Raw genomic sequence first — 13,246 nt, forward strand, 5'->3', positions numbered from 1 at the left:
TTAATGTTTATATCTTTCTCTTAAAATCTTACTCTTAGCACACAGCTTGTATAGCAGTAGAGATTACTTTCTTCAGTAATCTGCCTATATATATATATCAGTGCTACCTCAAACTGAAGTTTAATATGGCATGTAGTAGACTGTATAAACTGAAATAATGATCACAACAGCATACTATTTTACAGAATTTAAGGATATGTTGGGAACTGTAAGTAAATCTTGTAAACTAACTATTCACATTTAAATATATTGTAGTTATGCATCACTACAACTCATTTCCTCAGAAGATTTCAACTCAGTAACTGAAAAACTACATGAAAATTCAATATTACTAGGTAGTACCAGATTTTCATCTGAGTAGTGAAGGCTGGTCACATTCTCCTGGAAACTTAGGGTGTTGGAAGTGCACTGAGGCAGCTGGTTCAGACTTCTACAGGAAGGATGAGAAATGCATTTGCTTTGGCGTAACAGCTGATTTCTACTAACTTCCCACGATGACTTCACTCCCTGAATTCGTTTTAAAAGTGACTGTAAGGATATATTCAAAATCTATTGTAAAGCTTATATAAAATAACAAATAATTTATATTGTTAAATTTAAAAAAATAAACAGATAGATGTCATTACACAAGGTAAACTAGAAAGTAATACTGATTCTAAAAAAAAAAAAAAAAAAAAAACACACACACACATCCCATAATGATGAAACTTTGCATGTAGACTAAACACATCAACAGCATAACTCATATTTCAAACATGATGATTTTAAATCTCGAAACTTTGTATGTTTGTATGTAATAATTGTATTGATACAGCATTGAGTCATACTCTAAAATGCACTATTTTCATGATAATTATAGAAATGGTTTATGCAGATTATTTAGAATTAATATTGAAGCAGCTAAAGGCATGATATGACTATATTAATATTATGTCAGTCAACTGCAAGCGTTCACTGGCTAGTTTTGTTTGTTTAGTAGGGAAAAAGTCTCTTCAATTTATAAGACAGGAGACACAGCTTCAGTTCACAAGACTGGACAAACATTTGTTTATCTCAGATGTTCAACAGCATTTTAAGCCAGATTTTCCAACAACATAAAGTGAATGGTTGCGAAGTAGATAGCATCTTAGCTCTCCAGCCAATGCTGAGAGTTCAAATCCCACTGCAGCATTATGTTTCTGAATTTATTTAAGTGGGAGATGATTTGGTTGTCTGAGATCACTCAGACAACCAAATAATGGTTGTCTGAGTGATCACTACCCTCCTTACCTGAAGTGACTTTAAAAACACTTCCCATAATAATTCCTGTAACTCTGTCAAGTAACTTTCTGAGAGCTGGGTTAGAAAAATAAAACACTTGACCAAAGACTAGAGACCACAGATATGAGTCCTGAGAAAGATAGGGGCATGAATGGCAATATCATGTATATTGTTAAATTAAAAAAAATAAACAGATAGATGTCATTACACAAGGTAAACTAGAAAGTAATACTGATTCTAAAAAAGAAAAAAAACACACACCCCATAATGATGAAACTTTGCATGTAGACTAAACACATCAACAGCATAACCCATACTGTATCAATCCACCTATATCTTGGTCTTCCTCTGGGCCATTTTTCCAGAGAACACGTGTTTTGCTAATCTTTCCTTGCCCATTCTGTTTAAGTGACCGTATCACCTGATATTAGCTTTGCATTAGTTCTTTCCTAATATCAAACATGATATTAGGAAAGAACTTGACATTGTCAGCATCCAGAAATGCATTAGCGAAGCTAACATCAGGTGATACAGTCACTTAAACAGAATGGGCGAGGAAAGATTAGCAAAACATGTGTTTTCTGCCAGGTTGGCAGGAAAAAGGCCCAGATGAAGACAAAGATATAGGTGGATTGATAAAAAAGTGCCTTAGAATATAGAAATATAAGATATAAGAAAATCTAAGATCTGTTGGAGTCTTGACAGGTAACTGATTTGGAGGAAAATTGTAAATAGGAAGTTAGTACTACATGAAAAATTTATATCATTACTATCATATCCTATACACCCCCCCCCCCCTGAGAGTACATGGCAGGAATTTGATGATGATGAATATTTAATTTCTCTATTAGTTATGAAATATCTTTTGTAATTCATTTTCACATTTCAAAATTTTTATACATAGAAAGGTTAGCACTGTGATAAAGGATAAAATAATGTCCAGTTGGAAGACAAAAAAATCTCTGTAGTTTAAATAGTAAGAGGGAATACTTGGGAATTGTGTAAAGAAATAGTAAGCAAGAGAATAAAGAAGTATATTTTTTACATGGAAAATCAATGTGGGTCACTAGAATAAATGAATTTAAGCCATAGTGATATTTAAATTGGATCTTTCACAGTGAGTCTTGTGATTCCACAGAGGTCTGATAATAAATGTTTGCAATGGCAAATCAGTGTTGCAACATCAACCTATAATAACAAAGTATTTATTTTTAAATTTTATTCCTTATTCTCGCTACCCTCTGTAGTTTTTTTTTTTTTAATAACTTACAGCTTAAAATTATGAGTATGCTAGTAATGTGGGAAAGTCAATGAAATACTGCTTTGAAGACTATCAAACATAGTTTAGGCTATTTCAATTAAGGGGATTTAATATCCCCTTAATTGAAATAGTGTTTATATCACCGAAATGAAGCCTGTTGGCTCTTTATATTTAAGCATAGTTTAGGCTTCAAATAAGCAAGGTGGCAGCATCACACCAGATTGATCTGTTTGCAAATCAATATACCCATTAACCTCTTACGTAAGGTCCAAATATATGAAACATTGAAATGCATTTTTCAAATTTATTATTATTATTAAGACCTCCATGGAGTCAAAAGACTCATTGTGGGAGGTTCTTCCTAGGAAACACAAAGTCTATCATACCACTCCTTAAACTCATCGACTGTTTTCTTGTCCCCCCCCCCCAGTTAGTAGATCTTTGTCTATGACAAAGATCTACTAACTGGGAAACCATCTGAGGGGAAAAAAAGAACAGAGAAAAAGTTCTTGTTACTGACTAGAATTACACACATATCAATATTTCTTGGATATCATGGGAAGCCCATACTCCAATCACTGCTCACACCTTATAACGCTTCCTGAATTCATTCACCGACAAAGCACCAACAGACATCTTTGGCAATCCATTCACTACCCACAAGCAAAGAATTTGGTTCTAATACCTTTGCTAACCACACTCACACACAATTTAGAGAGAACAATGTGACCCATTGTTCTCTCTCTCTTCCTGCCAAGTACTGAAAAAAACAAAAAAACAGTCATCAGTGTTAATTCTATAAAACTGTCTTTTAATAAATAATGTCCCCTCTTTTTCACCAATCAACTAGTCCTTGAAGTTTATAGACCTTCAATCTATCCTCATAGGGAGCATTTTCCATAGAACCAGCAACAATCTTGGTCATCTGCCTCATCTCCACCACTTTCTCATCCCTATAGAATCCAAGTGACCACATCCATGGGGATAATGAAGTGGTGGATGATGTGTGCAGCAGTCCAGGCATTATAAAAACCTTATAAAGAAGAATAATAACCTCCCTATTCCTGTTTGTCAATGTGTTGATGAACTATTAACGGCTACCTTTGCAATATGCCCACTAAATTTCAACTCCCTGTCCAAAGTCACCCCAAATTCCTACAGTTCAGTTCCATACAGAGCATGTGATTTCTTCATCCTAAAGTGCATGATCTTATATTTGGCTATATTAAATTAGCAGTCAATATCTTTTGTCCACACAGCCAATTTATTTAAATCATCCTGCAGGATCTTTACATCATCTTCATTGACTATCACTTTTTCTAGCTTTACATAATTGAAAAACTTAATATTTTCCCTTAAATCATTTCCTATATCACTGATGTACAAATCTAACAGCTGCAACTATACAGATAAGTAATAAGATTACTGAGCCCTGAGCACTACTAGTTACCCACCTTCTCCTGGATTTAATTCTCCCATATAATTTTTGATATTAGTCCATCAGCTACCCTCTTATCCAAATCACCAGCTTCATATTCATCCCTATTTGCTCCAATTTATGCAAGAGAGTTCCATGTGGTATGCTTTTGCAAATTCCAGCAATATCAGTGTGTGTGTGGCCATTTCCTTTATCCAATTCATTTCATACTTTATTATATAAAAAAAGTGAACAAATTACTAAGGCAAATTTGCAGATCCTGCAAATTACCTTCACAAACCATGCTGTCCCTATAAAGTATCATATTACTTCCTATGCAATGCCTTAACTACCACTTCTCTGATACCAATTCGAGAGAAGGCAAAACAGTTCCACAATTTTTCCCTCTTTTCTCCCTAGGCACCTTCTCAGAACTGAGGGATCAGAGAAATGTCAATTTCCCTGTCCATTCTCATAACATAGGCTGATATCCATGTCCATATTTGCATTAAGACTCTGCAATATCATAAAAACTCCAATTCACTCTATTTTCATATCAATGTCACATCTGGCACTGTGATACCTCCACCTGGATGGTACACCCTTTCAAAATGATCACTTAGTAACTCAACTATTTTATTTGCTTCTATTACCAGCACTCATTAAAGTCTTTCTATAGTTATAAAGAATGACAGTCATACAACAATCATTTCTCTGCCAATCTAGTCATAGAAGTTGTCACAAAGCTATACAGACATATCATACTTCCACTTAATAATATACATTCTAGTCTAGTTTCTATTATTCTGCCATTTTTGTCTCATTTCATTTATTTCTCCATTAGATCATAATAGTGCTTGGTGGTAAGCATGGTGCATACAGTGATATATCTGGATAAGTCATTGTTTGTGTATTTTTATTGCTTATTCATTTGTTTGGCATTGACAAACAGTTCATGATAACAGATACCAAAAAGTGTTGTGTAAAAATCAGTCAGTAAATAAGTGAAGCATATAATTGTGCAAATTCAAACAACAGTAAATGTGAAGATGCAATGAGCAACATGATTTTTCAGTGGTTCCACTGCTTTAACAACAGGTGGAAACGTTCAATTTTAAGATCAAGTGATATAAGTGGTTTCCTGCAATGCAGAGCCTTAGGAGTACCAGGCTCACATTACCATATAATTTAAAAGCACCTCTAAACTAAACTTTAAAAGAACCTCATTGACTGTTACCTCTTTTTAAATTAACTTTAGTGTGGAAGCACATGTTCCATTTTCAGATGTCAACAATTAACAAAACCTACCACCACACTATCTTGTTAAACAGCATATTACACCACCTGTTGTTTATTATTTTAACGGTATAATAGAACACAGAAACTAAATAAATAATTAATTAATTAATTATTTACTTAGTTTCTGTGTTCTATTATACCGTTAAAATAATAAACAACATGTTCGACGAACACATAAGTCTGTCCACACATATTACACCACCGTCAATCTTTTTAAGTCACCCCCCCACACACACCAAAAAAAAAAAAAGATGGAAGTACTCGCTTCATGTACCATATTTGGCCTGGACAATTGGAGGATGGATGAATGTGTCAAAAGTGACTAGCATTCTAGCTGCCCTTCAACTGTTAAAGATGATATATCAGTGGCTTGATGTGCATACTTTGGTAAGTAATGACAAAAACTGATTATTCATGAAATATCTGAAAAGGTATAAATTAAAGATGCCAAGAAATTATATTCTTGGTTTAATCCTTTATCCAAGTGTAAGCAAACAAAGTTTGCACCTGAAGTATTTTCAGGACAGGGAAACTCGTATATAATGACTTCACATCACTTGCCTACGATACATATCCTTATGGGCATGTATTGTATAATGCTATGTATTATGGGAAGCTCCAACTGATAAGACCTCAATAAAGGATGAAATCGGTCTGGGTAGTGACTCTTCCCATAATACATAGCAATATACATGTCCATAAGGATATGTGCTTTGCATTATGGGAATACTAAAGGCAAGTGATGTGAAGTCCTTAGCCTCTATATATATGAGTTGTTGCTCAGTCCTGAAAATACTTCAGGCACAAACTTTGTTTGTGCCTGAATGATAAAGGATTAAACCAAGAATATAGTTCTTTGGCATCTTTAATTTTATAGTACAGGGTGTTTCAAAAAGAATGACCCGATTTCAAATAATCATATTTAATAATGAAAATGTGGTACAGTTACAAAATAAATTACGAAGTATGAAGTAAGGCCTAAAGACTAGCGGTCGTCATATCAAACTCTGGGCGAAGGTCGTTCACATGGTACAAGTCGCATTCATTTGTGGTTTGTGGTTGCAGGGATATACAATTTTCAAATCGGGACATTCTTTTTGAAACACCCTGTAAAATCAAGTGGAACAACTTCCAACATCTGAAAAGGTAGGATTTCTTACATGTCAGAGGTCAAAAGTGGATGTCAGTAAATAGAAACTATACTTTGACAATACTCCTGGACATTTAAGTCCAAGGTATACTCCAAGTTTTGGTCCAAGTACTATCATGAGATCCTTTGCACTCCATTCAATCTGACTTTGTGCAATTTCTTTTTTCTGTTTTTGGTCTAATTAAAAGAGTCTTGAAAGGTAAAAGATTTGATGATGCTTATACACATCAAATATGGCAAGAAAGCCTTTAGGCAATACCAAAAATTACATTTGAAAGATGCTTCTGGAAGAGATACTGAATCATGGAGCCTAATTGCATATGAGATCTAAACAAAACAGCAACAAAAACACTGAAAATTAAAATGTACTTATAGTTTGTATTTAATGCCCTTTTGTCTGGATCTAATATGCAATTAGGCTCTATAATTCAGTATCTCTTCCATTTATCATCTCTTAAACTTCTTTGTTATACACCAACTAACTTAAAAACTCTAACCTTCTTTCCAATTCCATAATGTCCCACATTAGATTTTACAAGCATCTTGCATACAACAATCGGCGGAAGTGTATAAAATCACAGTTAATTGGTGGTACATACATATTTTAAAGAAGCAAATTAAAACAATTTTTTTAATGTGAAATTCATCGAAAATTGTAAACTTATTGTACATTTAGTATCATGGGAAGATTAAGGGTCACATAATTTGGCTCTTTACTCTAGAGACTGAACAGAACCTTTTCAAGCCACTTAGTATGGCTGCTGTCTCATACCAAGTAATGAAAAAACTGTCTACTACCAAAAGACCTTCACAAACATCCATAACATGATTAGGGTTGGAACATATAGTCTGTTGGCTGGATACACTATGCCTTTGACTGACTAGGCCAATTATGTTTGAATCCACACCTACAAATGATTCTTTTTCTCTCTTGGCTATATGGTGGTAATATTCATTGTGCAATTAGGGAGACAGCAGCCAAAAATAACATTGAAATGAGTGTTATTTTTCTTAATTGTAAGCACATGTGTTAGAGCAATTACTTTACTTACAATTAAGAAAAATAACACTCATTTCGATCTCTATATCAAGGTCATCATCAGGAATACACACACACACACACACATATATACATGAACTAAACTCAAGCTATACATAACGTGAGTTAGCCGATCTTATACGGAGGTAGCGGGGTTTTTCATCCCGCATACAGACAAATCGTCCCTTCAGAACACATGCAATTCAGACAAAAAATACTAGTTGTGGTGGTGGGTGGTAGATGGCGTTGATTGGTAGTGGAGGTTCAGTGTAGTGGTAGAGATGGTTGTATAGTAGGTGTCCTCCCGCGATGAGTCTTCGGACTCCTTGGAGGTGTCAGGAATAATAACAATACACATAAGTAAGCTATAGTCTGACTGCTTTGTTAACTGTTTACACAAGCCTGACCTCTGGTGAGGAAAAGAAAAACTGAATAATAGAAAAAAAATTATTAAAAGTGGAACTACATCAACTGCACCTCTCTAGTCATATTATTTTTAGGTTCTGTCACTGATCAGGGTTTCTTGTGTTGGGGTTCTGCCATCATGTTCTCCTGAAAGCTATATGGGTTGCAAATGGATCTTTCAGACTCTTGGAATAGCTAATCTATTATTCTTATTGAGATTAGGATGATAAATCAGCATCTCACTAGTTTCCTTCAAACCAAGTTTTGGTCTGGTATAGGAACTTGGTGTCTTTCCAGTTAATTCTGTGACAAGTTTGGAGTGTATAGTTGGACAGGGACCTGTTTTACTAGTGAAGGAATACATGGTGTTTGTCTTTTCTCATTGGAATTGTGCATCCTGTTTCCCCCCTATGTAGGGTAAGTTGATGGTGCATTGGATTTTGTAAACCCCTGGGTGGGCAAGGTAAGGTAAAAGGGATCGATGAGCTAAGTATGATTTTTAATTTTGTAGGAGGTTTGAATGTTGCCTTAATATTGTACTTATGCATGTTCTATTTTTTTCTGATATTCCCTTAATGTATGATATGGCTATGACATTTTTGTAATGTTTTTTACTTTTCATAGCATTATTGTGGAGGATCTTGTGAATTCTTTTTATCAAATTATTAGCCAAATCTTTATAAAAATGGCTACAACAACAAAAAATAAAATAAATAAATAATAAAAAAAAAACACTCTCCAAAACTTGCTGTTCCTAGGCATTATCTTAGTTGGTTATTATGGCCTTAATTCTAACTAAAAATATCCCAGTAAATATCAAAAAGAAGAGCCAAGAGGCTTCATTTTTAGCAATGTTAAATGAATAGTAATAGGGGATATTAAAGATCCATCGTTATTTCATTGCTGAATATAGAAACTTTGCAAGTTTTGAAAAACATCCCCTACTTCTATTCATTTTACATCATTAAAATGAAGCCTCTTGATTCTTCTTTTTGATAATTATGTTATGCACTGAATGAAAGTTCACTTATGAAATATACAACTCTATGCTGGATTGCCTCAGTGCTGAATGCGAGTTTTTGCCTCTTAAGGTTTCTGACTGGTCTCTGATGAGAATCAACCAGTTCAAAACAGCTGTCAGGCCAGTGAAACCTTAATCAAATGCACTAATAAAAGACAAACATAATGGATGCTTGGGCAGCACTCACGTCTTTTAAGTAGTGCAAGCTAAGGCAACTCCAATGAAATAAAAAATAAAAACAGCTCTAATATTACCAACAGCTAAGCCAATAAAAGGGATGTCACTGACAGCTGATTATCATAACAAAATCTTATGTTGTAAACGATTGTAATACACACAAAATAATTACAAGATCCCACTCTCAATATTATAAAATAAAACAAATCGATATATATATGATATAACTGATTTAGTCGGCTGAGAGAGAGACATTTTTTGAAATAGATTAAATGACTATAAGCTGAAAGATAAAAAATCTGTATGTTGCCTCGTCATAAAGGCTTTATTATATATTATTATTATTATTATTATTATTATTACGGGCAACTCCAGGGAGTCATTAGACTCATCGAGGGAGGCCCCAAATCATTTTCATCACAACTATTCGACATTCATACAGTATCTATCATACCTCGCCTTAAACTCATTCACTGTCACAGCATCCACCACAGACTCAGGGAGCGCATTCCACTCATTCACTACTCTAAAAGTAAAGAACCCAGCTCTAACACCTTTACTAACCACACTTTTGCCCAGTTTCCATGGATGTCCCCTAGTCCTCCCACAACCAGCCCTGTTCTCAAAAATATCTTCTGAATTAATTTTATAGAAACCCTTCAGTAATTTGAATGTCTCAATCATATCTCCCCTCCTCCGCCTATCAACCAATTTTTGCAACCCACAAATCCTCAACCTGTTCTCATACGGTTCATTCCACAGACCTGCTATCATCTTGGTCACTCGCCTCTGGATCCTCTCCACCTCCTCCCCATCAAGAAGAAACCTAGGTGACCAAATCTGAGCACAGTAGTCGAGATGAGGTCTTATCAAGGCTCGATACAGAGGAACAATAACCTGCTTGTCTCTGCTTGTCAACGTATTCTTCAGCAACCAAGTGATTTGATGAGCTGATTTGGCCACTTTTGCAATGTGTCCCCTAAATTTCAATTCCTTATCCACCAACACTCCTAAATCTCGTGCCTCATCAATTTCCTGGAGCACGGTTCCACCAATGCAGTAAACTGCCTCCCATCTTTTCACCCCAAAATGCATAACCTTACATTTTGCCACATTAAATTGACATCCATTCTCCCTAGCCCAGACCTCCAATCTATCCAAATCATCCTGCAAAATTTTGACGTCATCTGCATTCACTATTGCCCTACCCAACTTCGCATCATCCGCAAACAAATGAACTGTTCCTCTCAGATCCTTTCCTATATCATTTATGAACAAATTAAACAGCAGTGGTCCAAGAACAGATCCTTGTGGTACACCACTAGTCACAGGCCGTCTAGTGGACTCTACTCCTGAGTAAACCACTCTCTGATATCTCTCCGTCAACCACCCTCCTATCCATCTCACCAACCCTATGTCCATTCCATATATATATATATATATATATATATATCGCATTTGCCAGCGTATAAGATGCACTTTTTTCCTTTTAAAATAGGTCCGAAAAGCAGGGTGTGTCTTATATGCCAATACTCAGATTTTTATTACTTTCATTTCTGGAAATTTTCTCTGTTCCGAGTTATGCGATTTCTTTCTTGCTTCCTTGCAGTGTGTGAGAGCATTCCAGTTACTGGAATACATTCTAGTATTCCAGTTATGGATAGATAACATTTGGTCTAGGCGCTCTGGCAGACTGTCGAAGAAGCCTGCCCTGCTAGTATGGGATCAGTTTCATTTTCACAGAACAGAAGATGTTAAAAATAAACTCAAGGAATTGAAAACTCAGTTAGCTGTAATTCCAGGAGGTCTAACTAGTCAGCTTCACCCTTTAGATGTCTGTATTAATAAACCATTTAAGGGATTTATGAAGGAGAAGTGGAACACTGCTGGATGCAGTCTTCATATTTTGAGGTTAAGCCATCAGAAAGAAGGAAGAGGCCTAGCATTTCGCAAGTTTGTGAGTGGGTCAAAGCTTTATGGGATGCTGTGAAAACTGAAACAGTGGTTAAATAATTAAAGAAGTGTGGCATTAGTAATGCACTGTATAGTACAGAGGACAATTTGTTGTATGACTCAGATTCTGATTTAGAAGAGTTTCAAGTGTCGCTTCATTTAGCTCTGGAGATGAATTTCTAGGTTTTGACGAAGATTAAAAGGTGGATACTCTTTCCTAGTTAGATTAAGTATTTGTTGAAAGTAGACCCTTATTACTTTATATTTGAAATACTGTAAATTCATTATAATATTCAGCGACAAAGTTTTTTTTCCTAAAAATTTGTACAAAAAAGGGGATGCGTCTTATATGCCGACAAATATGGTATATAAAAGAACATTTCTAAGGAATGTTCCAAAATCTGTATCAAAATCAAACTCATAAGATTTGAAGACAATTTTAAATGAGGAGATAGAAAGGCAACAGAGGATATGCTCCAGTATGTTTTAGATGAAACAGATCTAGTCATGTTGTCAAAGACTCATCATCATATGAAGTAGAGAACAAAGAAAAATTCAGAAACAAATATAGCATGATACACTGGCAAGAACAGAATATCATGTTATAATTAACATTTTTTGCTTAACAAATATAATCCTTTAGCAGTTCAGCAAGGCTCTATTGAGAATATACTTTGTGAAATCTTGACACATTTATCAGGAGCATATATTTCATATTTCTATGCATTTATTTCCAACAAAGTTAAAACTGATACTAAAAGACATTTCAGATTTGAGCTATCCAATAAAACTAAAGTGTATTCTTGAGTCAAAAATTTCAGCTACTAAGCAAACAAACACTTTATTTCCATCACTTGTTTTTCCTTCTCCCAGAATCCTCTAATCGAAATAAGTAACATTTGGCAATTTCTTGAAATGTCATTTTTTGAATGGTACTATATCCCTGTAGGGATAAGAATACTGTTTGGTTAAGCCAGTTGACAAAGTAGAATTACAGCAATTTCCAGTGACCAAGATCAAGTATTTAATATTGGGACTTTACATAATGATAAAAAAAAAGGAAGACAATGAAAAGATAAAAGCGAGCTTAGCAGAAAATTCAGAAAGAAGAATTGCAAAATATTAAAATCAACTTTTGAATCCCCCCCCCCAATATCAAAATCAATTTAAACCTTAAAGAAAATGCACTTTTAAGAAGTTTATATGTTGTAATGTACTGTTTTTCAAAAGTAACTAGTAATGACTGAACTCAAATATTGCGTGCATGCAAGTGCATAATTATTGCAAATGAATACAGTAAACAATAAACTTTATTCACTGAAAGAATGTATAAATAGTAAATGATATCAGTGGTAAATTAAACTTGCCAAGAAATTATATTCTTGCTTCATCCTTCATCCAAGAGTAAGCAAACAAAGTTTGCACATGAAGTATCTTGACAATTAAGCTACTTGTAACAGACTAATAATTTCATATCAATTGCTTTAGTAACCCATAATGCAAAGTACACACCTTTTCAGATATGTATAATGCTATGCATTATGGGAAGGGTCACTACCCAGACCAGTTTTGACTTTTGAGGCCTCATCAGTAGGGGGACTAGACCCAGAAGAGATGACAAGGTTGAATTAATATAGAAATCACATTTCCCATATATAAGTAGTAAAAAGGTCTACCACCTTATTAAAATTCTCTGAATTAGAGATAGATGTAGAAAGTTTTTTTGAGAGAATTTTAATAAGGTGGTACAACTTTTAATTAAAAAAGGTATACCACATTAAAAGGTGCAAATTAAACTAAACTTGCAAAGAAATTAGAAACTTGTCAAGAATATAATTTCTTGGCAAGTTTAATTTAATTTGCAACCAAGATAAAAAATCTTTCTATATCAGAGATAAATTTAAAGTTATAACAGCTATTAATTATAAACTGATCTGCCTGATTATTCTTTGCAGGGAAAAAAAAAAAAAACAGATTTAGATATAGCTGCCATGCATTTATAAAAGAAAAGTGAGATGTATTTAAAAAAGTTCATTTTTACATGTGAACGGCATTCATTGTACTCAAAAAATGCAATTACTGGAAAATATGAGTGTGGCTATCTTTAAATGTTAACATTTAATGGAGAGAATATCAGTTTGCCATATACAGTACATAACATAAAATGTGATATAACATTTGTGCCTCCTTACAAATGAAATATTATTCATCATATTACCTATATGTAAGAATTGTTTCATATACGCAGCCTTCACAGTGACCAC

General features: G+C 34.4%; 1 protein-coding gene across 1 annotated transcript in view; it reads right to left on the bottom strand.

The window, feature by feature from the left end:
• Nucleotides 1–255: 255 nt before the first annotated feature.
• LOC150105692 (cilia- and flagella-associated protein 97-like) overlaps nucleotides 256–13,246 on the bottom strand; it is a 31,396-nt gene continuing 18,405 nt past the window's right edge. Inside the window, exon 2 of the mRNA XM_090394531.1 lies at nucleotides 256–528. Within this exon, the coding sequence (XP_090250657.1) occupies nucleotides 256–528 (273 nt within the window). The remainder of the gene's footprint in view (nucleotides 529–13,246) is intronic.

This window comes from Typopeltis vanoorti, chromosome 6 (genome assembly GCF_054136105.1).
Source record: "Typopeltis vanoorti isolate ZY-2024b chromosome 6, IOZ_Tvanoo_1.0, whole genome shotgun sequence".
In the NCBI taxonomy this organism is placed as follows: Eukaryota; Metazoa; Arthropoda; class Arachnida; order Uropygi; family Thelyphonidae; genus Typopeltis; species Typopeltis vanoorti.